This window comes from Pipra filicauda, unplaced genomic scaffold, assembly GCF_003945595.2.
Source record: "Pipra filicauda isolate LSUMZ 115617 unplaced genomic scaffold, ASM394559v2 scaffold416_size611912_pilon, whole genome shotgun sequence".
Classification (NCBI taxonomy): Eukaryota; Metazoa; Chordata; class Aves; order Passeriformes; family Pipridae; genus Pipra; species Pipra filicauda.
This window is the reverse complement of record NW_024104550.1, coordinates 204,852-231,964: the sequence shown is the minus strand read 5'-3', so window position 1 is coordinate 231,964 and position 27,113 is coordinate 204,852. Positions and strand designations below refer to the sequence as shown.

At 51.4% G+C, this 27,113-nt stretch overlaps 2 protein-coding genes across 5 annotated transcripts in view; both read left to right on the top strand.

Annotated features, from left to right (window-relative positions):
- Window positions 1-16,583, top strand: part of DIXDC1 (DIX domain containing 1) — a 29,722-nt gene extending 13,139 nt beyond the window's left edge. For 2 of the 4 annotated variants that reach the window (XM_027734512.2, XM_027734511.2), the window contains exons 4-20: window positions 400-649; window positions 1,730-1,837; window positions 6,330-6,442; window positions 6,821-6,969; window positions 8,338-8,427; window positions 8,523-8,576; window positions 8,993-9,043; window positions 10,012-10,116; window positions 10,613-10,666; window positions 11,180-11,272; window positions 11,356-11,427; window positions 12,098-12,184; window positions 12,325-12,486; window positions 12,583-12,649; window positions 13,908-14,016; window positions 14,195-14,303; window positions 15,152-16,583. In XM_027734512.2, the coding sequence (XP_027590313.1) occupies window positions 400-649; window positions 1,730-1,837; window positions 6,330-6,442; window positions 6,821-6,969; window positions 8,338-8,427; window positions 8,523-8,576; window positions 8,993-9,043; window positions 10,012-10,116; window positions 10,613-10,666; window positions 11,180-11,272; window positions 11,356-11,427; window positions 12,098-12,184; window positions 12,325-12,486; window positions 12,583-12,649; window positions 13,908-14,016; window positions 14,195-14,303; window positions 15,152-15,232 (1,754 nt within the window). In that variant the 3' untranslated portion in view covers window positions 15,233-16,583. Of the gene's footprint in view, window positions 1-399; window positions 650-1,729; window positions 1,838-3,979; window positions 4,178-6,329; window positions 6,443-6,820; window positions 6,970-8,337; window positions 8,428-8,522; window positions 8,577-8,992; window positions 9,044-10,011; window positions 10,117-10,612; window positions 10,667-11,179; window positions 11,273-11,355; window positions 11,428-12,097; window positions 12,185-12,324; window positions 12,487-12,582; window positions 12,650-13,907; window positions 14,017-14,194; window positions 14,304-15,151 lie in introns of those variants that run through there. The other 2 variants (XM_027734513.2, XM_039385504.1) reach the window with 2 other exon arrangements.
- A 1,317-nt stretch (window positions 16,584-17,900) lies between these two features.
- DLAT (dihydrolipoamide S-acetyltransferase) lies at window positions 17,901-26,885 on the top strand. The gene is made up of 14 exons (XM_027734510.2): window positions 17,901-18,151; window positions 18,951-19,052; window positions 19,199-19,323; window positions 19,442-19,598; window positions 20,628-20,754; window positions 21,100-21,290; window positions 21,774-21,930; window positions 22,106-22,173; window positions 22,776-22,868; window positions 22,951-23,058; window positions 23,499-23,608; window positions 23,863-24,025; window positions 24,357-24,493; window positions 25,290-26,885. Exons 1-14 carry the CDS (start codon window positions 17,942-17,944, stop codon window positions 25,417-25,419), a joined length of 1,878 nt encoding a protein of 625 aa, XP_027590311.1. The 5' UTR covers window positions 17,901-17,941; the 3' UTR covers window positions 25,420-26,885.
- Window positions 26,886-27,113: the final 228 nt, after the last annotated feature.

Here is a 27,113-nt window from a genome sequence, read left to right as displayed (position 1 = left end):
GTTTAGAGGCTGGGGGAGTGCCCGGTGTGGTGTTATTAAAGCTGGCTAATTAACATTTGCAAGGTGCTGCCAATGTTTGTGGTACAGGATGCCAGCACTGAGGAAACACGTTGCTGTTCTTTGGTCCCGTGTGGTTTAAAGAAAGGAAATTCTGTGTGCTGGGACAGTGGTCAGGCTGCAGTGGGTGCTGTGCTTTCCCAGGGAGCACTCAGTAATTATGTGCTGCATCATTAGCTGGGAATGGCCACGCAGGGAGGGCTCAAAGCATTAAACCTGCGGTGGGTGGGTGGCACAGGCAGTTTGCAGGGCTGAGCACAGCCTGGCACGGCCCTGTAGGGTTCAGTGCTCGTTTTGGGGGCACCTCGTGACCATCACCTTGGCTTCGCTTGCGTTTTGCAGACATCGTCGACGGGAACTTGAAGTCCACCATGAGGCTGATCCTGGCCCTGGCTGCCCACTTCAAGCCAGGCTCTGGGAGGGCCGTGGGTGCCAGCGGGGCTGGCCCGGTGGGGAAGGGCTGGGCAGTGCCCCCGGGCAGCCACAGGCCCCGCTCTGCCGCTGCCATGGCCCAGGGGGCAGTGGCTGCCCTGGCCGAGGTCCGGCAGGACGTGCTGCACTCCGGCCGGGACGTGTTCCGCCACAGGCACCGGTAAGGGGCTGCTCCTGCTGGGGGCACGGACACGGGGGGACACAGTTCCCTCTGAAATCACTGCACCTCTGTCCTGCCAGCCCCTGCTGTAAGGCAGGCACTGCTCCCTCACGCCCAAACGGTGCCCTGGCAAAGCACCGACCTGGCCGGGCTGCCTCGGGACACAGGGCAGGTATCCCGGGCTCCTCTCGGGTTTTACAGCAAAACAGCTGGAGGTCTTCTTATCTCACCAGAAGAGAACAGCGAGTTATGGCCAAGGCAGAGGGAACTGTGCTGCCTCTTTTTCCTGCTGAGCACAGTGCCCTTGGAGCTGTCTCTTTGGAGATATTCTCATATTCTCAAGTCTTAGCTCCAGGTACTGCTCAGGGATCTGGGAGCAGCTGCTTCCAAAACTGAGGCACTGAGAACTCTGCACAAGCCCGTCCTGGCTCCTCCACTGCTGTCCCTCCCACTGCTCCAGGTGGACTCAGGGGGTTGTGTGCTGAGTTCTGGTGATGCTGGAGGGAGATGATCCACCCGCACAGGGAATGTGCAGTCCTGAGAAGCACATTTAACACCTGCAAAAGGTGCTGTTGTAGATTATAATAATAATAATAACAGCAGTGACATTTAACTGGAAGCCAGATGGGCTGTTGAGGGTTCAGTTTACTCAGCTGAAGGTCACTTGCCCACATGATACTGGCTCAAGGGAGTACCCATGAAGCAGTTTGGAAATGAGGTTGAAATGGGATATTTTGCTGAAAAACTAAATGTTAAAGGTTTATCTTGCAAAGGCCTTGGACCAGGAGTTCTTCAGCAAAGCCAGTCCTTGTGCTGTCTGCAAATTGTTCCTCTCCTTGCCTTCCTAGAGGTTGTGTAGTTTTCTAGTCACAGAATTAGGGGTGAGTTTAAAAGGGCAGTGCTTGTTTGCCTGTGTTTCCCTCACACCAAGAAGATGGGATGGGGATCCCTGACAGGAGAATTGGTGTTTTTTCTGGCTGTCCCCTCCTTCTCACCTTCCTTTCATTAGCTTTTCTTGGAGACAAGAAGAATTTCTGCTCCTATTAGATGAGGCTTCCCTCACTCTGTGATTATCTCCAGAAACAGCAGCATGGATGAGGAGATTGAAAATCCCTACTGGAGTGTCCGGGCACTGGTGCAGCAGTATGAGGGGCAGCAGAACGTGCCATTGGAGTCCCACTCCTCCAGGTAAGGGATTTTTTATTGCCAGCATGTGTCCTTTGTGTGACATTCCCTAAAGTGCTGGTTCCTTACCACCATAATCTGGGTATTTCTGATGGAAAAGGGCATTCCCAGAACATAGTGTCTGCCTAATCTGGAGGATGAAGCCTCAGGAGCCAACCTGAGGCTTCATCCACATGAAGTGGTTCTGCTGCCACTGTTTTCATGGGGATAGGAGAGAGAGTGGATGTGGGAGAGCTGAAAGAGCTTTCGAAGAAAAAACTGCTCCCATGGGGGAACTGATCCAGCTCCAGAGCCAAGGAGAGCCCTTTTCCCCCAGAGAACAAGAAACTACATTAAGACAAAGAACTGTGTTACTGAACATGTTGGATCTCCCTCTGGATATGGTGCTTTGCTCCATTTAATCCCATCTGGAGCAGCTGTGAGGGCAGAGCTGCAGCTCTTTGGTTCACAGTTTCCTGTCCCCAGTGGAACCCTCAGCTCTGCTTTGCTGTCTCCTTCTCCTGCCTTTTCCCTGGGTGCCTCAACTATCCCCCTCTGATTTGTGTGGGACTGACGGGTTCATTTTCCAAGGACAGACTGCCACAGAGGGTTTCTCAGCAGGCAGGGTTTTCCATTTTAATGCTCCACAGTAGAAATAATTCTCCGTGTTATCTGGGAATTCAGGTTGCTTGGCCCAGGGGAGGAGAAAACGACAAGAGTTTGTGTTTCTGCCCTGAATTTGTTGTGTATCACTGAGGGCATGTTTATAAATAGCCATTTGGAGGAGCGTGGGGTCCCAGTGAGCCAGTACTGGACCAGTGCCTCCACATGATGTCAGCAGTGTGCTTTTGAGGCTGTTGTTCCAAGGGGAGACGCAAAAGCTCCGCTCTCGGCGAGAGGATTTCATGGCCAATGTCACAGACCTTGGCACTGCCTCTCGACCTGGGATCTCAGTGGGGCAGTGGGTGACTCCTGGTGCTCCCTGAGCATCCTTCAGTGTGAGGGGGCTGGAGGATTTTACCTGCTCTCCCACCCCCAGGCACTGCCAGGCAATGTTGGCTCACGTGTGGTTGGGTTTTGGCGGCGAGCGAGGATTTCTCTGCACATCCTAAATCATGGGGTTTTATTTTCCCCCCATTGTGTCATGAATTCTCTGCCCGTAAGGCAGGGGTGATATTACTGCTGATAAGACGGAATACAGCGGGAATCTTTGCAGAAGTGATCAGTGCTTGCCCAAAAGTGGGAGCAGTGTTCCCTCCAGCTCCTGGGGGTGTCTTTGCTGACACCAGTGTCTGCATGATGAAAACAAGATGCTTTCTGTTCCCTTCCAGGGAGAAATGCTCCAGTTTAGTTATGAGAACTGGCTGAGGGAATCAACATGGTTTTTGATTAGTGAGAGATGTGATTATTAAGTGCAGCCACCCCCCCTCCATCTGATCCCAGGGCAGCTTCTTCCTGCGTTAACTCCTCACTCGGAGACCTCACAGCCTCAATAACAGAATTCCCAGAGACAAACCCTCCAATAAGCGAAGGCAATCGGAATGATTCATGGAAAATTTGCCAAAATCAGATGATTCCCAGGCTGCCGAGCCCCTCACCCATCCACCTCCCTTTCCCCTCCCCTTCCCACCGGCATTCCCTCCCCCACCCCGAGCCGGGCTCAGAGAAAGGCTGAGCCTCGCACAGCCCGTGTGACAGCAGGAGGGAGAGGAGCTGAGGCAGCGAGGAAGAGGAAGCCTCGCCTAGGGCTGGGAAGAGCCGCCTGCCCAGCCCGCAGCCGGGGCTGGGAGCGCCGGGAACAGCCCGGGGGCAGGAGCCCCTTCCCGCGGCCGGTCCCCGGACCGCGGGGGATGCTCGGGGGCTGAGCAGGGCGGGATGGGCTGAGGAGCACCCGCGGCAGCCCCTGGTGCTGAGAACAGCCGGGTGTGTGTGCGGCCGCCCAAAATGCAGCAGCGAGGGAGAATAACAACCCGGCAGGAAGAGCAGCAGGAGCAAAACCTGGGCTGCAGAATTCCCTGACTCCGGAATAGCACCCGCTTGTGGGGGCTGTGGATCTGCCGTTCCTACGGAGACCCTGAGGGGTTGTTTTTATTTTTTCTTTTTTCCTTTTTTTTTTTTTCTTTTTTTTTTCTTTTTTTTTTTTTTTTTGTTTGTTTCTGCTGCGAAATTTTTCAGCAATCTGGCTTGCAAATCTTCCTCCAGTAGTTTTGACAGGAGCTGGCGTCCTCCCCCCCCCACACCGGATCCCTGAGCATGCGAAGGGACAAGGCATTGCCCGTATCCAGAATCCTGAGGCTCCCAGGGAAACGGATTCTGTGAGGCGAGAGGTTAAAGTGGGATCATGGGAGGGAAGCAGGTCAAATGGTGAGCGATTGTTGCCATTGTCGTTTCGAACAGCAGGGATGGGGTTTTTATGAAAACGTGAGAACTCAGGGCTGGTGCCCCCAAGCCTCGACTGTGCAGGCACTGGCAACTCTGGGACTCGGGGGAGAAGGGATGTGGGTTAAGGAGCCAAGTGGTGAAAGGAATAAAGTGGAACAGCTTGCATCGTGAATGTGTCTCGAACAGCTTTAATTTCCCAGCACTTATTTCTGCTTGCTCTGGCGTGAATTGTTGTGTGCTTTAAAGAACAAATCACAGCTGTGGGTATTTTGTACTTTGCTGGGTTTGACTGACACAAAACCTGTGTGTTTCCAGGATTAACTTGATAAGGTATGAGGCAGCCTGACCTGTGCTGCTGCTTCATCTGCTGCTGGTTCTGGCACTGCTTGGCATGTTTGGGGGGTTATTGATGCCACGTGAGCCCACTGGCCCTTTAAAACAGGAAAACTGCCTGGAAAGGGTCTGTGGACGTGGGAATGTAGAACTGCCTATGATGTGCAGACCTGTAGGGACTGCTTAACCCACCTGGGATCCCTTATATTGGCTTTGGAATGTGGATCCACTGCCAAGAGAGGCAGATTTGGAAGAGGAGAATGTTATTTCCAGGCTCACATCCCCTCAGTTTTCATCCTCTCTGGTCCCTGCCCTCACCCACCCCTGTTTCACCACCTTCTCCCCCAACAGTTGCTGGTGGTGTTTTTCTAGGGCAGCTCATCCTTTCATCTTTTGCATGGCTGAGAACCAGCAGAGCCTTATCAGGGTGAGGGCACGGAGCATCAGCTGGGAATATTGCAGGGGGAATATTGAGATCTGTTCCTAGAAGGAGGTAAAAATCCCGCCTGGAGTTCCTGGCCCTGTTGGATCAGCTTGGGCTTCCTGCCTGCACCTGTGCTCTGGGAATGTTCCATCCTTTCCTCCCAGCCTCGTTATTACATAATGCAAACCCCCCAGAACTGCCTGGGCTTCCAAACAAGATAAAAACCACAATTTAAACCCCATAATTTTACGCTGTGCCCCCGTTCAGCAAGGAGCTGGGTATAGATGTTGTATAAGAAAATATGCCTGATGAGGGACTGCTGGGATGGAGTTTAAATTCTTGAAGGTAAATCTCTGAGCAAAACCAGGTACCCTGGACCCCTTTAACAGTCCTGCACACACCTGAAAGGACAGGCAGTGCAGCCCTTAGAGATTTCTGGGAAAAGAGAGTTATTCCTTTGCTTGCATTTCTCTTCCCTTTAACGTGGGGAGAGTCTGGCCCTTGAAAACCAGGCTGCAGGTCTGTAATATAAATGAGGAGGAGGCTCCCCTGGCCGTGGGAGTGGGGCAGGCAGGAGCAGCAAGTCATTTCCATCTCTATTGCAGGGCTTTTCCCCTCCCGTGGGAGCTGGGGGGACACGCAGCAGCAGTGCTGGGAAGATGCAGACAGCGAGCTGCTGAAGCCTCTTATTTTTCTGAAACCTATTATATCATTTCCACAGTGTTTTCTTTTTTTTTGTTCTCTGCCCTTTTGTTTCTGTGTTGGGGAGAATGAAAAATTAACTCCTGCTCACGCTTGCAAGGATTAATTCCCGCGACTTTCGAGGTACATTGAAAGGGTCACTGAGCTTCAGCCACCTTTTGGTGTTGTCTGGGTGATGCATTTGGGAAGAATTTCTGGAAAAAAAAAACCAACAAACCAGATTGCTTGACCCTCCCAGTCAGCTGAGATGGCTCCAGTGAAAATATGTGGGTACTTTCAAGCAGTTTTAATCTAAGAACACGAGTGAGTGGGCTCTGACTCTGAAAAATATTTTGCCCTTGGGATTTCAAGTTGAAGTGATGCTTCTGGAACCTGGAGCTAGAGATGAAGCGAACCAGGGTGGCTTTTTGTTCAGCCTGTGGTGTGAGCATAAGGCTTGCAGTAAATTTATTTCTGAGTGAGTGTCTGAATTCTGTGGTGTCAGCCTCGACCTCACATTCTGTTAAGGAAAACGAGGTTTGTGGTTGTCAGTTGACTTGTTGTGGCACTGGCAGGAAAAAAATACTTACATGCCCAGTTTGGTTTGTTAAAGGCCTCTCCAGGATGCAGGTAATGGTGTTAGATGAGGGTGATGCTGATCAGCACCAAAGCAGCTGTTCCTTCTTTCCCCTGCAGTCTCACATCACCCAGCCCTGTCCACAGTGCAAAGAGTGAATCCACTGTAGCCCCATCAGAGGAGAAGGAAAGGCTTGTGATCCTCCAGACTGAAGAAACAGAAACTAAAACAGGTACCTTGCAGATAAAGCTTTACTGGGGCTTGTTTGTGTGATATAAACTTGCTGGAAAGTTCCCCAGGGACTGAAATGGTCTGAGGTTGCCTTCAGCGAGTTGGTGCACCCACTGACACGGGGGGGTTCTGCAAACCCCACGGGTGCTTTTCTGTCACACGTTGTTCCCCTGTCCTGTGCTTGGAAATCTCCAGGGATCGGATGCAGACTTACCTGGGATATGTGTGCGTGCAGCAAAGTTTACTTTGCAGTGAGAATGAGGCATAAATCCTGGAGATCAGACACCTGTAGCAACTCCCTTTGGTGTCAGTGTGGGGTGCAGGTCTCTCCTGGGCTCCCCTGTCTGCTGTGACCACATCCAGCTGCTCTCTCTTCCAGAGGAGACTGATTCCCATTTCCAGCCTGAGTGGCAAGCAGGGAACTCTGGGTCATACTTGGAGAACTCATGGGAGGAGCAGCTTTTGGAGCAACAGGACCACTTGGAAAAGGAGATGGAGGAAGCAAAAAAGATGATTTCAGGCTTGCAGGTAATAGATTTTCTTCCCAGCCAGTGTTGCCTGCCAGGGAGGGAGAGGGAAGGGTGTGCAGAGGGGAAGGTTATATTGCTGTGAAGACTGAAAATTGGTGATCTTAATTAATAGTAATGGAGGTGGACTGGGGGAGGGCAGAGGGCACTGAGTGCAGGTTAGAGTGGAAGCACTGCAGGGAATCTAAAGCAGAGCCTGTGTTTGGCTGTGCCTGGCTTTGGTTGGTTCCCTGGCTTGCCCCCTGTCCCGTGGGGCTGTGCTGGCCCTGGGTGTGCTGTCACTGCTCCTGTTGCTGGGCAGGGGGGTGAGGATGCCCCAGTGTTTTCCCACGTGCTGGGGGCTTTGTTAGAGCCCGAGAGAGCGGGGCTGTGCCCTGTGATTTGTGATCAGAAGTAATGCAGGGAGACAAGGGATGGCAGGAGATCAATCAAGAGTCCCAGGGCTGATCAGGGGTCACAGTCTCGCATCAGTCTCCCCATGAACGAGGCTGCACTGTCATATTTGGCGCATTCTCCCCACAACTATTTGTCTGTGGGACCTTTTGCAGTCCCTCCCTGACCCTCAGCCCAGTGTGTTTGACTCTGAGCCCCTGATCCATATGGTAAAGACACTGAACTCTCTCAGGAATATCCCTTTCTGTTTGTGCTGGGAACCACAGCGGCTCTGGATTGTAAATATTTATGTGCCAGTAAACAAAGCAGAGCCTGTGTGAGAAGCACAGGCAGCTGGGCGGGCACTTTCCTTGGGGACAATGGGCAGGACACAAAAGAGCCCCCCAAAAAAAAAGAAAATAAAAAAAAAATTCCCTGGTAAAATCTGGTTGCATTCTGTGCCCACTGGGAGCAGGGAGAGGAGGCACTGGGGGGACTGGCATGCCCTGGGTGTTCCAGCAGGGAGGGTGAGCAGCTGGCACTGCTGCCCCTTCACCCCCGGGAGCAGGGAGAGGCAGCTGATGTTGCCAGCCAAGAAATTGGATTTGATTAATCGATTCTCCTCCTCTTACTCACCACTTAAGAGCCTCCAGTTTGAGGGAGTTTGACTGAAGTACTGGGGACCTGATGTGTGGACGCCCTATAAGGTGCTGAAACTGAGACAGGCCCCCGAAAATCTGAGTTGTCCTTGTTTGGTGTCTTTCTGTGGGGAAGAGAATTGGCTGACAGACCTCTGGGAGAGCTTTTTCAGGGGGTAAATCTTCTTGTTCATTCCTGAAAAAAATGTACTCGTTTCTGAGAGGAACAAGTCAGCAGAAGTGGAAAATGAAGCTGCTTAGAGGCTGATAGCAATGACTGTTGGCCAGAACTGCAGCTCAGTCATTTTTTCCTTTGAAACCTCTGAAGAGGAGATTTTTTTCCCCCTTTGTTTTCCCAGGCTTTGCTGCTCAACGGGTCTTTACCTGAGGACGAGCAGGAAGGGTCCTTTGAGCTCTGTGAACGTGGAGCCTGCCCTGAAGAGCAGCTGGTGAGCACATTTCTGTACCCAAACCTCCCTGCCTGCTGCTCTGTCCTGCCCCAGGCAGGGGTTGCACAACAATAATGGGGATATTTTGCATCCAGATCATAATCCGAAGTCGCCTGGACCAGAGTGTGGAAGAAAATCAAGATCTAAAGGTTAGAGGGACAGCAGGTGGAGGGGCAGAGAGGTTTTGGGCCAAGAGATCTTTGCTGTTTGATTTTTTTTTTTTTGGGGGGGGGGACAACCTGATGGATGATATGGGGGATATATTATGTTAGAGCTCTGGGACCCTGTCTGATGCTGGGAGAAGGATCTGATGTGGCCCTGAAGGACAGGTTTGGGGGACTAGGCAATTGGTTTTTTTCTCAGAACTTTAATAGCAGGGGTTAAGGGAGCTGCTCAGCTATTTGCCATGTTTGTAACTCACTAAAACTGCTCTTGGATCTGTGGGAAAAGGTGGGATGTGCTTTTTTTCCTGCACCATATGTCTGGAGACAGGGAACACTGGCTTTGGTTGGCTCTTGAGGGGGTGACAAGATGCCATTTAATCAAATTGTGTTGCATTTTGCAGAAGGAGCTGTTGAAATACAAACAAGAAGCTCGAAACCTCCAGGGGATAAAGGTGAGGAAAGGGACACTTTAAATATAAATAGCAGAGCTTTAGAGTCTGCTGCAGCCCATGAGTGGGGCCAGAGGAACCATCCACCTCTGAGGAGCCCCAGTGTGGAGGGAGGTGTGTTGGGGGTCTTGGGAGTGGGGGGATCCTGTGATTTGTTTCTGGCCCAAGGCAGGTACAAGGAGTTGGGTTTCCTGGTTTCTATTCTGTCTGTAGACTGTGGTCAAATTTCCACTCTTTTTTTTTTTTTTTCTGTTTCTCCTAAACAAAATATGAGTCCTGCTTGCTTTTCTTGGCTCTCTCTTTTTCCCCTGCTGTCTTGGGGTGCTCACAGCAGCACTGCCCCAGTGAACTCATTCTTGACAGCAGAGGAAAAAGAGCCTGGGGAAATCCTTGCCCTCCTCAGAAACTGTGCAGTTCCTCCCTCTGGAGTTGTGAACACTGATAATCTACTCCTGAGCCAGAGGTATTTTTAGAGCTGCCTGTCAGGCTCCCTGGGAGGGAGCAAACAGCAGTAGCTGTCCAAGGTGGAGCTCCCAGGCCCTGAGTGAAAGGTGCAGAATTAGTCCTGACTTTGGCCTCTCCAGAGAGGATTTCACTGCACAACTGGGTCACACTGAGAGCTTAAGTGTCCTTGTGTCCTGGGCTGACATTGGCCTCTCTGTGCCCTCTGGATGCTGCAGATGTGTGGCTGGATCAGGAGCTGAGGGCACTGAGCACCCTCCAAAGACACAGCTGCTTCCTTCCATGGGAGCCAAGCTCAGGCCACTGCTGGAGTGGGAAGTTTAGGCTGAAGGACAGAAATCCCTCTGTCCCAATAGCCAGGATGTTGGCAGGGTAATAGGGCTGAGGGTGGTGTCTGTGCACCTCCTGCTCTCCTTCAGCCCCGAGTGGCCACTGTCCTGGGTCACTCACTCCTCAGGGGAGGGTCTCTGCCCTCCTTGCACCTTCCCACAGAGGACATCTCTCCCCAGGATGCCCTCCAGCAGAGGCTGATCCAGCAGGATGCTTCAGTCCTGCAGCTAAAGCAGGAGCTGCTGAGAGCAAACATGGACAAGGAGGAGCTGCACAACCAGAACGTGAGTCACTGCTGAGGTTATTTTAGGAGGAGGTTGGTGGCCCTGAGGGCTCCAGCAGCCACAGGGCTGAGCTGGTGGCTGCAGCAGAGCTGCTGGGGTCGTGGGACAGTGAAGGAGCAGTCACAGGGCTGTGCAGAGCACAAACTGCACACAGTGCTCTGGCCGGCTGGGAGCCTGGACATTCCTCACCTTCACTCCCACTTCCTGTCCTCCAAGACCTTCAGCTGAAACAGGGAGGGCCTTTCCCCGATGTTTGCAGTGCAGTTGCATTTCTCCTTTATTCCTTGTTGTCCCTGGGTGAGCAGCTGGCATTTTGGCAGCCCAAGGGCAGTGTCTGGAGAGAGAAGGACGCGGGAGGGACTGTCCTTCCCAAATGTTGCCATCCCTGGACACCAGCTCCCTTGAGCTCTGCAGATATTTGGTCACCCTTTAGCACAGGGGGCAGGGATTACCACTCTGGGAATACCTGTCTCACACCTGTGTGTCACTTCTGCAGGTTGATCTTCAGAGGAAGCTCGAGGAGAGAAACCGGCTGCTGGCAGAGTACAAAGTAATGGAACCTCTTCCCTGGAGGCTTTGGGGGCAGCATCTGGTGGCTCTTCAGTTTTGGGACTTTGTTTTGTGTCACCTCTGGGAGTGGCACTGCAACTTATTCATTATCCCCAAGAGTGGTGGATGAGTGTGATGAGGTGGAGGGATCAGATGTTCTGTGTTCTGCCCACAGGTTTTTATAGCACAGCTTTTATTGTCATATTTGTTTTTTTTTCTGTGATGGCTGGATAAGTGTCTACCACTTGTGCAGAAGCCTGTCAGGTTAGGCTGAGCCACCTGGTTGTCCACTGGTCCCTTGGGAACCTGTTTTCTCTGGTCTTGGCAGTGGGTCTTTGGGCAATAACAACCTGACCTACATTTAAAAAAAAACCCAAACTCTGGCACTGAGCTCTAACCTGTGGCTAGAAGGACACACACTGTGCGAGTCCCCATCCAGATGCCACGATTCCCTGCCCTGGGGAGATGACTGTGAGCTTTGCTCATGTCCATTCCCCCGATTCCTGTGTTGCAGAAGGAGCTGTGCCAGAAGGACCGGCACCTGCAGCAGCACCAGACCAAACTGGATGAGATGCTCAGGCAGCTCTCCGAGGCCAGCTACCAACAGGTACGGACTGGGGGCTGCACTGATGCCCTGGCACTCTCCTGGGTGGCTCAGTGTGTGTGTTGACTCCTCTCCTCCCCTCCCAGGTGGATTTGGAGCGGGAGCTGGAGCACAAGGAGGCCCTGCTGGCTCACTGCATGAAGAGGGAGGCTGAGGAGGTAAGGGGAGCCTTGGTGCTGTTTGTCCAGCACCCTGTAGGTACCTACAGAAATCCTGCCCTTCATCCCAGAGAGGCCTGGCTCTGCAGTCCCACTGTCAGTGCCTGAGCAAGGCAGTCAGACCCCACAGAACACCCAGAGTCCCAAAGCTCCCAGCACTGAGCACTCTGGCTCAGCTTCTTGTGTCAAAATCCCAAGGGATGAAACAGTGAGGGGAGCACAGGGGTGAGTGGGACCTGGAGACTCTTGGCTTCCATCTTCATCTCTGACATTGGCAAGTGGTCAGACCAGGGTTTAGCTGATCTCCTCCTTTTCCTGCTGAGCCTGGTATTGAGCACTTGGAAGTGTCTTGGTGGACAGGCCAGCCCTGGTACCTGTCCCTGCCACCCGAACACTGACTATTCACTAGAGCCTGCAGAGCCCTGGGATGCAGCAGCAAGCCCCTTCCAGGCTCTGCCTCCTTTTTTTCCACCTCTATGTGAGGAACCAGGTTTGTGTTCTGACCTGTGGGACTACCTGCACATTCTGTAGGGAGTGGGTTTACCTGGGGGAAGGTGGGAGTTTTGTCACTGATGTGGAAAGCTCTCATGCCCTCTCATTTTTGGGATTTTTTTTTGGGGGGTCCTGACACTCACATTCCTTGTGGCACCTGCTTTTCCCCCTGACCCAGGTGATGGCTTACAGCAGTCACAGTGCTCAGAGCAATGGCTTTCTCCAGACAGCAGGAAAAGGAGCCGCTCCCACGGCCCACCGGGGGGTGAGTGCACCTCAGGGATACATTCCTGATATCCTGGAAGCCTCTATCTTATTAAGGGAGATTTCCCCTGGCTAAGCCCCGTGGTTTTAGAGGGGAAGGAGGCAGCCCAGAGCCAGCCTGACCTCTGGTCTCTTGGGCAGACCAACGACCTGCAGCTGGTCCGGGATGCCCTTCGCAGCCTCAGGAACAGCTTCAGTGGCCACGACCCCCAGCACCACACCATCGACAGCCTGGAGCAGGGAATCTCCAGCCTCATGGAGCGCCTGCACCGCATGGAGACCCAGAAGAGGCAAGAGAGAAGGGTAAAGGCTCCCCAGGGCACCCAGCCTGTGCCCCTCACATGCAGCACTGAGGGCTCCAGCCGGAGGTGCCACTTTGTCCTGGTTCTCACCCTGTAGGTGCGGGGGAAATCACCAGCCAGCAGAGCAACCAACGAGTGCAGAGACTCCTGGCCTCCCAAATCCAGTAAGTGCCTCGCAGCTCCTGCCCCTTCCACTGCCTGATTCCTTGTTTCCTGGCCAGAGCCCAGGGCATGGCATCCCCGTGGGAATGTGCCCCCTCCAGCTGTAGCTGCACAGCCCCGGCTGCCCTGCAGAGGGACGGGCACACAGGTACAGCTCCTTGCTCACAGAGCTCCATCACAGTGGGAGTCTGGGCCACTCCAGCAGCACTGCAGCACAAATAACCATGGCAATCGCTGGGATGGGTGGGAACAGGGATGTTATTCCAGCTTTCCTGCTGCTTTGCACCACCTGGTGGGCACAGAGAACTGTACAGTTCCCTCTTTCCCTGTCCCCCCCAGTGTTTACATGTGTGCCTGACAGCACAGTCCTCTCTGACAGCACAGGTGTCCACGGTGTGTTCTGCATTCAGGGAGCCTTAAAACTGTCGTCCCTAAGTGTGACCCTTCCACTGCTTCAGCTCTCGGGCAATTAAGAAACAACTTCTGAATTTGCTGTATGTCACACTCATTAGGATATTCAGACAAGCCCAGGGGATTCTGCTCTGTCTCGTGGAAGTTGTTGGATCAAGTGTTTTTCCTTCCTCAGATTCATTTCAGTAAAACAATGCCCAGACCATTGCCATCTGTGTTCTTTCCACAGTTCCCTTGGTTTATTTTTGGGATTCCCAATTTTTGGTCTAAATCACTTTAAGGACAATGGAGTTGGGTTGAGTACTTGAGCTGCTTGACTTCATTTGCACACCTCAAGCTGATTTTGTATCTCCCAGAGTTTTTTCCTGTTATCTTTTTTTTTTCCTTCAGTAGTTTCTCAAACATTTGAGTCTGTAAGGGTATGCCTTCCAAGCTATTTTAGTTATACTTTTATTCCTGGTTTTTCATGTTATGTCAGTGTGTTCTATACCCTGACCTATACACCTGTTGTTTCTGTTCCTACAGCAGCTCTGTTTTCTTCTGGTTTTATGTGCTTTTCAGTCTCACTGTGCTGTTTCTCCTTATTCCTTGTCATTTTGCTGAACAGAAATCGTTAGGAAAATAATTAGAAGTGCTGAATACAACATGTTTCAGCACTGAAGTGACATCTGGTGTTTGGTAGTGATATAATGTTGCTGAAAGAGGCATCACAGACACCACACCTTGCAGGGAGCAGGACACAAGGCAGAGAGAGAAACACAAATGAGCAAAGATTCTGGCCAGAACGGGAAGGGAAGGGGACAGGGAATGTTCTTCCTGGGTGGCAACGAGTCCCTTGATGCCTTGCAGAGCTGCCTCACTCCCACAGCACCCCAGTGATGAGCACCAGTGCCTGCACCAAAGTGTTGTACTTCACCGACCGCTCCCTCACCCCCTTCATGGTCAGCATACCAAAGAGGTGAGGTGGGCCCTGCTGGCACTGCTGTGCCCCTCAAAACACCCCTCTTGATTTCCTGGGAGTCGTCCCAGCCAGCACAGGTTTGCTGTGCATTCCCTTGGCCTCTGGGTTTCATGCCACTGGCTGGGGGAATTCCCTGCCACGCTCCCAGAGCTGATGGGTTTGGTTTCCCTTGCAGGTTAGGGGAAGTGACCCTGAAGGATTTCAAGGCAGCTATTGATCGTGAGGGAACCCACAGGTACCACTTCAAAGCCCTGGATCCAGAGTTTGGCACAGTCAAGGAGGAGGTAAATGTGGAACTGAGCTATCACTGCCTTGGGCTCGGTGCCACCACACGACCCTGGGGACTGTGGTCACCTCGCTTTTAAACTAATGGAATATCAGAAGTTTCCCCCAAAGAAGCTGTAGATTTACCTCCTCTTGTGCTAAAACACGTTTCCATCCCCAGCCAGAGCCATTCAATGAATGTGATTGCAACTGCCAGGGGGTTGCAGAGCCCCTTGGGCAAAGAGGTGGCTCCTGGCACAGCCAGTCTGTGACACAGCACTGCCCAGGGGACAGGAGGCAAAAACCCAGACTACACTTCTGGCCCTTCCAGGGGCTCTATAAAACCTGTTGCAATGGAAGACCCTGTATTAAAAGTGCATTCTCCTACTGTCTTTTAAAGGTTTTTCAGAGAGAATTGGGTTTGTGGCACCTCTTCCTTTGTGTGCTGCATTACAGCCCCGTTCATGCTCAGGCTGGTGTTAGTGTGGATTGGATTCATTAAAGGTTGTTGGGGTAGTTCCTGCTTCACAAATTGATTAAGACAAGTGCAAAGGGTCACCCTTCCTGGGGACAGTCAGCAGCAGCAGCTGGAGACTGTAGTCTGGATCAGAAAAGGCATATTTTCTATCTTTAGTTTACCTTTTCTAAAAAAAAAAAAAAAAAGGCTAATAATAATCTGACAGTTACTGATTAAAGAGGCCTAGTCTGTTTTTTTGTTTGTTTAGGGTTTTTTTACCTAAAATCTGGAAAGATGACTTATAGCTCAGCTGTGTCTGTGACCTCTGGGTTGTGAAGGGGAAATCTGAGCTGGGATCTGACTCCTGTTTTTTTTTTGTTTGTTTGTTTCGTTATTGGTTTTTTTTGGTAGGTATTCCATGATGATGACATCATTCCTGGCTGGGAGGGGAAAATTGTGGCCTGGGTGGAAGAAGACCACGGGGAGAACTAATGGAGCTTCCAAGTCTTGTTTCTATGGAAACCTGCGACTGGCTGCCGAGCTCCAAGGGTGACCAGCAAGGCGGTGAGAGCTGGGAGGAGGCCAACTCGAGCTGCCAAAAAAAACAGCCTCTCTGCAAACAACGGGTACTGCATGTTGTGTGCGTGGACACCTGGCCCCTGACCTCCCATGCCCAGCTGAAGGTGGTGTTCTGGGACTGAAATGACGGGTCTGTGGGGATGAAACACCTGGCCTTTGTCCTGTCAGCTAAACCCTGGAGGCCTTAATGATGCTCTGCTCCCTTCTCCTGCTCCCTGACTCCTGCAACATGTGCTGCAGGCTCACCTGGACGGTTCAAGTCTGGTTTCTTGTGCTGGTGTTACACAAACATGCACTGACAGCAAAAAATGTGAAGCTTTGCCTTCGTGAGTCAGAACAAGCCACTGGATTACGGGAGCTGAAGGCTGGACCAGCTTTTGTCCTGGACTTGCACGTGCTGCAGGAGCAGAGTGGACTTTGTGGACATTCCAGACTGACAGTACCTGTCCCGGGGAGGGAACAGTCTTCTGGAGGTTTTATGCATGGCCTGAAGCAAAGATCACCTTGGCAAAGCTCCCTTTCTCCCAAACTCAGGCTTCCCTTTCCCAGCCCTGCTTTCCCCCCTCGCTCTCCAAAGCTGTCCTCGCTCCCGAGGCCCTCGGGCTTTGCTCTGTGTCCGTGGGGACTGTGGGATCTCAGTGCTTGGTGATTTGCTGAAGGATTTCACGTGTGGAACTGAGCTCTCCCTGCACTCCTGCCCTCTCCTCTGTCACCCCCTGTGCACAGGCATCACTGTGCTGCTGTGCACTCGCTGCCAGGGCCACCCTGCACTTACCCACACTGCTTCCCTGGGATGCTGAATCCTAAAGGATCAGGAAGCTTGGGAAAGAACAAGCCCTAAAATCCCTGAGGGTGGGTTTTTTCCTCTTTGGTTTTTGTGGTTTTATTTCTCTGTGTTGCCTGTCTCTGCAGCCACTGTGGGCTTGGGAGGTCAAATGGCAAGTCAGGGAATGGGAATGAGCGTTCCTGGTACCTGTGGCCCTTCCGTGGGTGATCTGTGTGTGCTGTGCATGAGGCTGGGACAAGGGGAACCTGGTTTTACTGTTTTATATTAACATGTCCTTTTGTAAACATGTTCTTGGAATTATTTTGTACTGATTTACATTTGTCTGAGGACTGTGGATATTTTTATACTAGTGCAAGTGCTCTCTGTACATTTCTGCACGCATTATACTGTGTTTTACTCATTTCCTAGTGGATGCTGAAATGTTTTGTATTGTCTTCTGTTACCACAACACTGGGCTTGTAAATCTTATATATTTAATTTTTTTTACTATGGAAATCCAGCTAGTTACTACCGGGGTTTATATTTTTGCCAGCTTTAATAAGCAGCAACAGTACTATTTATTTTCTCACTGCTTCACTGTTCAGGAGGTAGCTTAAGGATCTTATGTTTGGCACTGCTCTAACACTGACTCCAGTGGGTTTATTCTTGGATCATATCCAGGGCTTGTCTTTGTCGCTGTTTACAGTTTGTTTATTTCTGTCAAACTTTTGTCAGAGTTACTTTCCTGTTCTTGTACTTGTAACTTGCTCTTGTAACAAAGCCCCCTGGAGTCAGTGGTAGAGAAATTACAGGATCACCGAGTACTTGGGGCTGGAAGGGACCTCTGGAGTTCATCCGGTCCAAGGCAGGGTCACCTGGAGCAGGTGGCACAGGAACACATCCAGGTGGGTTTGGAATGTCTCCAAAGAGGGAGACTCCACGCCCTCCCTGGGCAGCTCTTCCAGGCTCTGCCCCCCTCCAGGGGAAGTTCTTCCTCGTGTTGAGGTGGAACTTGTGTTTATGGCAATTGCTGCTCCTCCTCTCACTGGCACCACTGAAACGGGTACTGCACTCCCGTTCTATCCTGTCTTATCCCATCCCATTCTGCCCCTTTCCATCCCATCCTCTACTATTCCATTCTATCCCGTTCCATCCCGCCTGTTCCCGCAGTGGGGGCGGAATCGACGTAACCCACTCCCCTTCATCCCCTTCTGTCCTTTCCCATCCCCTTCTGTCCTTTCCCATCCCCTTCTGTCCTTTCCCATCCCCTTCTGTCCTTTCCCATTCCATTCTGTCCTTTCCCATTCCATTCTGTCCTTTCCCATTCCATTCTGTCCTTTCCCATTCCATTCTGTCCTTTCCCATTCCATTCTGTCCTTTCCCATTCCATTCTGTCCATCCCCTCTCAGGGCGGTCCCGATCCCGATCCCATCCCCTCTCGAGGTGGTTCCATCCTGGTCCCATCCTTATCCCATCCCCTGCCAGGGCGGTCTCAGTCCTGATCCATCCCCTGCCAGGGCGGTCTCAGTCCCGATCCCATCCCCTCCCGGGGCGGTCCCCTCCCCATCCCATCCCCTGTCGGGGCGGTCCCCTCCCGATCCCATCCCCTGTCGGGGCGGGATCCATCCCCTCCCGGGGCGGTCCCCTCCCGATCCCATCCCCTCCCGGGGCGGTCCCATCCCGATCCCATCCCCTCCCGGGGCGGTCCCGTTCCCGCCCCGCCGCCGCTTTACGGCCGTGCAGTGTCGCGCGTTGCCGCCCGCACGGAGGTCACCGAGCGGCTCCGGCCCGACTCAGCCCGGCCCGGCTCAGCCCAGCGCAGCCCAGCCCGGCTCAGCCCCGGGCCCAGCCGCAGCATGTGGCGGGTGTTGGCGCGACGCGTGTGCCGGGGCGCGGCCGGAGCGCTGGCGCGGCCCCGCCGGGCTCTCGGTGGCGGTGGCGGGGCCGGCGCTGTCCCGGCCCGGCGCGGCCCGGCCTGGGGCGGCCCCGCGCTCCGCCCGCTCCTGCCGCCCGCGGGCACCCGGCTCGTCCCGGCCCGCCGCTGCAGCCTCCCGGCGCACCAGAAGGTGAGACGCAGCCCCCGGCCCCTGCCCCGGCGGTCCCCTCGTCCCCCCGCGGTCCCCGAAGGACGGGGTCGTGTCCCCTCGCCGCTGCTCCTTCGCCTTCTCCCGTCGGGTTTTCCATCCCCTCCCTGCGCAGCCCCCCCGGGGATGGAGTCATGGGATCATCAAGGCTGGAAGAGAGCTTTAGGATCGTCGAGTCCAGCCATCAGCCCAGCACTCTGTAACCCCTAAGCCACATCGCCCAGCGGCAGATCCACTCGTCCCTTGAACACCCCCAGGGGTGGTGACTCCTCCACCACCTCCCTGGGCAGCCTTGTTCCAGTGCCCGACCACTCCCAAGAGTGAAGACTCTGCGGTTCTGTCCCCACTGCCGTGGGTCTCACCACCCTGCCTCCAGTCCCTGTGCCACCATCAGCTCCATCATCTCTGTCCTTTCTCCCTGCCAGGAGAGTCCTGGCAGACCCTGACCAAGACCTGGCCCCTTATAACCCTGGGTAGGATCATAGAAGCTTAAGGGGTTGGAAGGGATTTTAAAGATCGTGTCATTGCACCTCCCCTGCCCTGGGCAGGGACACCTTCCACTAGCCCAGGTTGCTCCAGCCTGCCCTTGGACACTTCCAGGGATGGGGCAGCCACAGCCTGTTGCAGTGTCTCACCTCAGCACCCAGATGGGTTTGCCCTGAGGTCTTTACCCACTGGGGATTTGCGGCAGGTTTGTGCCCCCTGTGCCAGGCTGTGCTGAGGATCCCTCCCTGGCCCGTGTGTGGTCCCTGCCCTGGTGACACTGCCCTGTCCCCCACAGGTGGCCTTGCCAGCGCTGTCCCCCACCATGCAGATGGGCACCATCGCGCGCTGGGAGAAGAAGGAGGGCGACAAGATCAACGAGGGGGATCTCATAGCAGAGGTATCCTGGGCTGCTTCCTCCTGAGCTGCACGTGTGTCCTGGGTGCTGTCCCAGAACTGTGTGTCCTGGGTGACCCTGGCACAGACTGGGAGGCTCCGAGCCCACCAGTTCCGTTGCCATCACCACGTTCCTGTTCTCTCTCGAAGGTGGAGACAGACAAAGCAACAGTTGGCTTTGAGAGCCTGGAGGAATGCTACCTGGCCAAGATCCTGGTGCCAGAAGGGACAAGGGATGTGCCTATTGGGGCCATAATATGTATCACAGTAGAAAAGTATGTATTTTGGGAACTCTTGAGTTTAATTCTCTCTCTTGGGACTTCTGGGGTGCCTTGATGGTCCCTAAGCCTTTCACACATCTGACTGGGTCTGGGGCTTTGTGTTTTCTTCTAGGCCTGAATATGTTGATGCCTTTAAAAATTACACCCTGGATGCTGCAGCAGCTGCTCCCCCTGCAGCCTCAGTGCCTCCCCCTCCAGCTGCAGCTCCCCCCCCACCATCTCAGCCTTCTCCTCAGGCTCCTGGCAGCTCTTACCCTCCTCACATGCAGGTAAGAGAGCATTGCTCCTGGTTTAAGGCTTGTTGCACTCTTTTTCTACAACTAGCATTGCTGCCTGTGGGGTATTTTGTCATACAAACTACCTGGAGTGGGAATTTATTAACTGTGATTGCAGGAGCACGTGTCACTTCAATTGTTATGTGCTTAAAGCAGATGTTGTGGGAGACCCCAAGAAGCTTTTTTCAGGGATTTATTTTAGCATCCCAGCTGCTAGTGGAGGAAAGGCTTGTCTCTCCAGGGTTGTTGTCTTGAAAAACTTGCTATGTTTGCATTATTTGGGCAGTTCTGCTATAAAAAGCCCTTATGTTTAGTGTGAATAAGCTGTGCAGGCCCTGCTCACATCTCAGAGCAGAACTCAAGTCTGTGACACTCTGATGAACACACCAGCTGGGTTTGTGGGTGACTAATAATGAGTTATGTTTGTGGATAATCCTTTTACCTTGCTTAGATATTGAACTGTACATCCACTGTTGCCTTTGAGCACTTTGTGGCAGAGCGTTCTGTGACATTCTTTTGAAAAAGAAAATTTGAAATACCAAACCTCATCCCACAGATAAAACATGTGGGAACTGATTTGTCTGAGATATCACTCCAAGCCAGTAACTAAAGAATTAAGGAATGGCTTCTTAATCTGTGTTTTGGCTACTAAACTTCCCTCTACTTGCCTCATCTGTTTTTGCTCATCAGTTTTGCTCCCCATGTGTTTGTCACAGCCCAAGTGACTTGCTTCAGCCTTCCTTTTAGCCCTGCAGGGAGCAGCTGCCAGATTCTCCCGGTGGGCTGGTGGTAATGATTATTTTGATGTGGAGGTCTCTTGCTTTCTTGCTCAGGCCTTGCTAAGAGAAGCCAAAGCAGCACTGTGGGACAGCACTGTGCTTTGCTGTCATGGAGCCAGGTCTAGGAGTGCATTAAAGACTGGCTGCTTCTTTAGGTTGGCATCGTTTATCAGGGGTTACAACTGTGTTCCTGATCCTTTTGGAGTAGCAGGACCTGATTCTCTTGTGTTCTCTGGCTTCCCAGATCACCCTCCCTGCTCTGTCACCCACCATGACAATGGGCACAGTGCAGAGGTGGGAGAAGAAGGTTGGGGAGAAGCTGAATGAGGGCGACTTACTGGCCGAAATTGAGACAGATAAAGCCACAATAGGTGAGTCCAAAGCCAAGAAGGGATCCCTTAAAAGAATCCACAGCAACCCCTGCCAGCTGTTCTCTGGCTGCTCAGGGTGTGATGCTGTGGGACAGCTAAAACAGGTCTTGTTAACTTCTCATTGCATTGGAGAGCCAAACATTGGAGCCCCTAAAAACATTTGTATTTCCTCATCAATCCTTCTTGGCAACGTGGAGAGGTTTCCCTACTAGTTGCACTGCAAAGGATTTTCCTGCCACTAAATGCAGGACAGGGCTTTAGCTACCAGAGCCTCCAGGAACAGCATTTGGAGGAACTCCTCAGCTGCATCAGACACCAAAGCAGGGTTGTTTCTGTCCCTCACAGGCTTTGAAGTGCAGGAGGAAGGCTACTTGGCAAAGATCCTGGTGCCTGAAGGAACAAGAGACGTGCCACTGGGAACTGCTCTCTGCATCATTGTGGAGAAAGAGGCTGATATTCCAGCCTTTGCTGACTACAAGGCTGCTGCAGTGACTGATATGAAGGCAGCAGCTCCTCCTTCTCCTCCTCCTCCACCAGTAAGGACCATTCTGGGCACGTGAGAGAAGTCATGGGGACCACTGAGAAGCCTGATCTGAACTGTTGTGCTGGTTTGACAGGGTGAAGCCCTGGCTTCAACAGAAATGCTTCTGATCTGTGAATGCAAGGCTGGTCCATGTGTTGGGGAGAAGTGATCACTAGTTTGCTTTCCAAAAACTAGAGCAGATTCATTGTGATCTCTTCTCCAGCCTGTCGCTCGTCCCAGTCTTAATGCTTCTAATCCTTGAGAATGGGGAGCATAAGTTCTTTACTTCACCTGTTTTTTTTGGTGTGTAGTCCAGCAGCTCAGTTGGCCTCCTTCCCAGGGAACTTCTGATTTAATTTCTGCCACTGGGAAACTTCTCTGAATCTGAAAATTCCTTCAGATTAGTGACTATCTTTGCTGTTCTCCTGACTGGTCATTAGCTGGGCCAGTTCTCATACTGTACCTTCCACTGATGGCTTTGATCCTTCTGTTTAAGGTGATGCCAACTCCTGCTGCTGCTCCTCCTCCTCCCCAGCCTGCTGCTGCTCCCACTCCTGCAGCTCCCACACCTCCCCGGACAGGAAGGATCCTGGTTAGTCCTCTGGCCAAGAAACTGGCAGCAGAAAAAGGGATTGACCTTGCCCAAGTGAAAGGTAGGTTTCCTTTCCACTTCCTTGCCCTCACTGTCAAGTGTCTGTCCCTGTAGATCTGTGATTTCCCTGTTCCAGGAGTTGTGTTAAATGATTTCTCTCTGTTGAATTAAAAGTGGTACCTTTAGAAGGTTGCAAATAATTGAAATCCTCTTGCATTTTCTTTTGACTCTCCCAGGTACTGGACCAGATGGCAGAATCACCAAGAAAGATGTGGAGTCATTTGTGCCAACAAAGGCTGCTCCAGTGAGTGAGCTGGCAATGTGTAGGGCTGGCTGTTAGAGGAATGGAAGTGCTCTGCAGAGGGGCAGTTCCTGCATGGGACTGGCACTGCTGGGTTGTGTGGGCTGAAAGGTTGCAAAGCTTCACCTGCCAGATACATAGATGAAGTTTTGTTCCTTTATTTGTCCCTTTGATATTCCACTGAGACAAAATTAGTGTGCTCCCACCCCTTCACTTGGGTGCTAAATGGTTATGGATTGAGGTCAGCTCAGTCCCAGCTGACCCAACAGTGCTGGAAAGAGGGGATCAGAAGGAAAGCCAGACTTAGGAACCACCAGCCTGCTGCTGTTGTTGGCCCAAATGCCTCCTGATGCCATGGCTTGTCTTTTCTGTGAGCTGGTGGAGGTGTTGCTGTGTGTGCTGCTGGCAGGGCAGTGAAAATGAAATAATACATTTAATAATCAACTATAGGGCTTGGAAGGAACCCTGTGGGTACTGGAGAGGTGAGGCTGAGTAGAAAGAGCTGCTGCTCTTAACAAGAGGCAGCTGAGCCCCAACACTTGTCCCCCACACTGTTCCAGTTGATATTTGGGTGGTTCTGAGGGTGATGCTGCTGTTCTCTGCAGGCTCCAGCGCCAGGGGCAGTTCCTGCAGCTGCTGCAGTGGCAGCAGCACCCGAGGGGACCTTCACAGACATCCCCATCAGCAACATTCGGAGGGTAAGGACATGTTGTTCCTCTCCCAGACCGTTATTTTTTTGCAGTGGTGAGTTTTCCAGCCTGGTTGATGTTTCTCCCTCAGGTCATTGCTCAGAGGCTGATGCAATCCAAACAAACAATACCTCATTACTACCTTTCCATCGATGTCAACATGGGAAAAGTCCTGGTGCTAAGGAAAGAACTCAATCAGGTAAAGGATTTGCCCACCCTGGGTTTGGTGGCTCAGTTGTGGATCAGTTCTGGGCTGAGACCTTTCACCCAGGTACTATCCTGCTGATTTCTGACTGCCCTAAGAGAGCTGCTCTGTGCTCTGCTTGGTGGGGATCCATTATTCCACATGGAAAGCAGGGCAGAAAAGGTTTTTAACTGTAAAAAGAGTAGAAAATTTAAGCAAAATAATAATTCTACACTAAGTTTGGGGAGAGAGAGACATTAAAAACTACTGTACCTTCTTAAATTATGAAGGAGATGCATTCACCTCCTAAATTATCTTTGAATATTAATGTTTGCAAGTAGTGTGATTGTTTTCTAACATTTTCTCTGAACAAGGGTGCACAGCTGTGACTGCCCACATTGGTTGGGGGTGATGTGTAGGAGACAAACTGACACCTGGAATCTCTTTATTTGCAGGAGGAAAACGTTAAGCTTTCTGTCAATGATTTCCTAATTAAAGCTTCTGCTTTGGCATGCTTGAAGGTGCCTGAGGCAAATTCTTCATGGATGGACACAGTTATTAGGCAGTAAGTTTATGGTGCTGTCAAAGCCAGAAACTTTCTCTGTTCAGTGGGGAGTTCGTGGCAAAACAGAACTGCTGGGATTTGAGGGAGAGCAAAAATAATGCAAAGGTCGAGGGGCTTTCATTAAAGTGCTAAGAACCTTAAGGATGGTGTGCCAGGTGAAATAGTTGTGGCCAAATTCATATTAGTTTAGGGCTGTCTGAACAGTGCTGAGTTTTTCTTGCTGGAATGAGTTGGCCCATGTGTGTGTGCTGCAGGAACCACGTGGTGGACGTGAGCGTGGCCGTCAGCACCCCCGCAGGGCTCATCACCCCCATCGTGTTCAACGCCCACATCAAGGGCCTGGCTGCCATCAGCAAGGACGTGGCTTCCTTGGCAGCCAAAGCCAGGGAAGGGAAACTTCAGCCTCACGAATTCCAGGTGAGAAACCGAGGTCGGTGTCAAACACGGCGGCCCTTGAGTTGTTGGAAATGAGCAAAGGCTGTCAGAGAGTCACAGAATATCCTGAGCTGGAAGGGACCCACAGGGATCATCAGTGCAACCCCTGGCCCTGCACAGACATCCCAGCAATCCCACCCTGTCCCTGAGAGCATTGTCCAAACACTCCTTGAGCTCTGGCAGCCTCAGGGCCGTGACCACTGCCCTGGGAGCCTGTTCAGTGCCCAACCACCCTCTGGTCTCCCCTCAGTCTCATGTTTCCATGAAAACAGCATTTGTAGTTTGACCATGGATGTGGTTTTTTTTCTTGTAGGGTGGTACTTTCACAATTTCCAATTTAGGAATGTATGGGATTAAGAACTTCTCTGCCATAATCAATCCACCTCAAGCCTGCATCCTCGCAGTGGGCTCCTCAGAGCAAAGGCTGGTGCCAGCTGATAATGAGAAAGGGTAAGTTCTCATCTCAGTCTGAATCCAGACTGACATAATGGCTGGTTTTCTAACATTCCCATTAGATAATCATTTAAAAAAAACTAAAATTTATTGTTGACACGGTGCTTTCAGTACCTTCTGAGGTACAGTGAGATCTTGTATGAAAGGGTCACACAGGTGTCAAAGAGAGTTGCAGTGACTGAGGAGGGATTTGGCACACATTTATTCTTGAAACCTCTTTGCAAGTTGAGGAAAGCCTGTTTCTTTCTTTGTGGGGCAGGATTAAGCTGAGGAAATGTCTGGGGTCCACAACAGTTCAGGCACCTGTTCCACTTCAACAACCTGCTTAAATTTGCATTTAGGAAAACCTAAGGGATGGGTTATAATCCAAGTGACCTGTATATAATATCCCCTTGCTTGGAACTTGCACTAGCACAGACCCAGGAGAATGCTTAGGTTTATTGAAAATTTTAACAGTCCTGGGTGTCTCTCCCTGACCATGAGGACACTGGGTAAAGTGTCTCTTTGACTGTGTGGGGCTGTTCCTGTGATGCAGAGAAAGATGAGCTGCCTGTCCTAAGGGGAACACACAAAGGGGGATCCCAGTGTCTCAGTTAAGTCAGTTCCTTAGTTTTCCTTAAAAGAACGAACATGATCTGCTCTCCAGGAGTCCACAGGGAGAAACATCTGTCACCAAGCACCACCTTCTATTCCTGGCCCTCCAAGAAAAGCTTTCCTGCTCTGTGAGTGGCACTGACTTGCAGGGAGCGTGTTAACCTTCTCTGTTTCTTCTCTTATTGTTTTTCCCTTCCAGCTTTGACGTGGCCAGCGTGATGTCTGTTACCCTGAGCTGTGACCATCGTGTTGTGGATGGAGCAGTGGGAGCACAGTGGCTTGCAGAGTTCAAGGGTTTCCTTGAGAAGCCAGTAACCATGCTGCTATAATTTACCCAAGCAAGCAGAATTTTCCTGGGTCACACTGTTGTGTTTTAAACAAGCTATTTAGACTGTAGTGTTCCGACTTTAAGAGAGTTCCTTTTTTAATTTAAAATATGTATTATATTATCTGGTAATGTTATTACCAGTCTGTACAGAAAAAAAGTTTGCAAAAGTGCTTTTCGGAGCAATATTACAGCTACACTGTATTTTTATACAGTTAGTTAACTTGCAAACTCTTCCAAAAACAGAGTTAAGCATCCCAGATTTAAAGCTGACCCTGGCAGAATGCCCACTGCCAGCTGCTCCTCAAAAAAAGGGGTGCAAACCAACAAAGTCATGTTCTCAGAAGTATGAATTACAGTCATCTCTTCACAGGAGTGCAGATGAGATTGGTCACTGAAACAAGTCAGCAGAAGGTGAATTCCCATACTATCCCATCCCTGGGGTGGGGGAGATGGCAAATGCACTGAGGGACTGAAGTGCCTGGGGTTAGTTTCTCAAAGGCCAAGTGCCAGCGTTCCAAATCTTTCTTGGAATTTGGCTCTGGTCTGGATCCTCTCAGCTACGTGATCCCTTTTGAGCACTTTAAGGTGAAGGAGCAGCGCTGGCTGTGGGGTCACAGCTCTCGGGTCCCGCAGGGGCCGTGCTGTCTGCTCCTGGACTTTCACTCACATGTGCTTTCTGTCTGAAAGCTCTGCAGTTGCTGTTCCTCCTGCTAAGTTACCACCACACCCTGATGCCATGGAAGTAACTGTTTTGCAGAATGTTCAGGAGAGTCCGTGTGTTGGGAGCCAATGTAGACAAATCACACATGCTGATAATCCACCAGTGGATATTAAATCATGTGAGGACTTGAATGTTTGGAATTTTTTATTTCAGGCATTCTAACATAGGAAGCTCTGACTTAGTCACTGGAATTGGAGACCTTCCCTGACTTGTCTATGTTGTGCCAGCCTCAGCAAGCTGCAGAATGTGCTCTCCATGTATATATTGTATGTAAGGTGCTTCACTAGTTCGTTGGACTTATGTCCGGTTACCCCAGTGATTGCATCCTGCAAGGGGTGCAGTGCTGAACATTCTTAAATTCCACTTTCCACATGGAAATGTTCGTGTAAAAAGGACAACTGTGCAGTAATGACAAAGTGACCAGGAGAATTAAGTAGGGGGGAAGAGTTTTAACAGAAAGAGTTCAAGCTGATCCGTTATTCTGTATATTGCATTAAGTACTGTCTCCTGTAAAGTTCTACAGAATTCACTAAAGATATTGAAAGAAAATACTATGGAAATTAAATATTTTTGTGGGAACTACTTAAGTGTCTGGTTGCTGTGATACCTGGTTTTCATGCCTTGCTTAAGCAAAAAAAAAAAAGTGCATTAAGGTTTTGGATTTGAATGATCTAAAATACCCTGATTCCAGACTCGCTCTAGTGAGCCCATGTTCCATTAAATGTTTGGAATTGACAACTACTAAACCCTGTTCCAGTGCTTTTCTCTTCAGTCGTGTGTGGCTTTACTGTACTGCTCTGCAGCCTTTCAGTCTGGCAGTGAAACTCACCCTATTAACCCCAGATTTCCTCCCCGACGTTCCAAAATTCCTGCTTTCTTGCTGTCTGCAGCAGTGACCTGGAACCTCCCTCTCTGCAGTGCTCACCTGGGCAACCTGCAGGGCTGGGTGTGTCACACCTGGGCGGGTTGTCCCA

Excerpts from the sequence above, each read along its gene's own strand:
- DLAT (XM_027734510.2), top strand. The coding sequence starts at position 17,942 with ATGTGGCGGGTGTTGGCGCGACGCGTGTGCCGGGGCGCGGCCGGAGCG. Across the intron at positions 19,053-19,198 it reads AGGGGGATCTCATAGCAGAG|GTGGAGACAGACAAAGCAAC; the intron begins GTATCCTGGGCT and ends TCTCTCTCGAAG. Across the intron at positions 21,291-21,773 it reads CTTCTCCTCCTCCTCCACCA|GTGATGCCAACTCCTGCTGC; the intron begins GTAAGGACCATT and ends CTTCTGTTTAAG.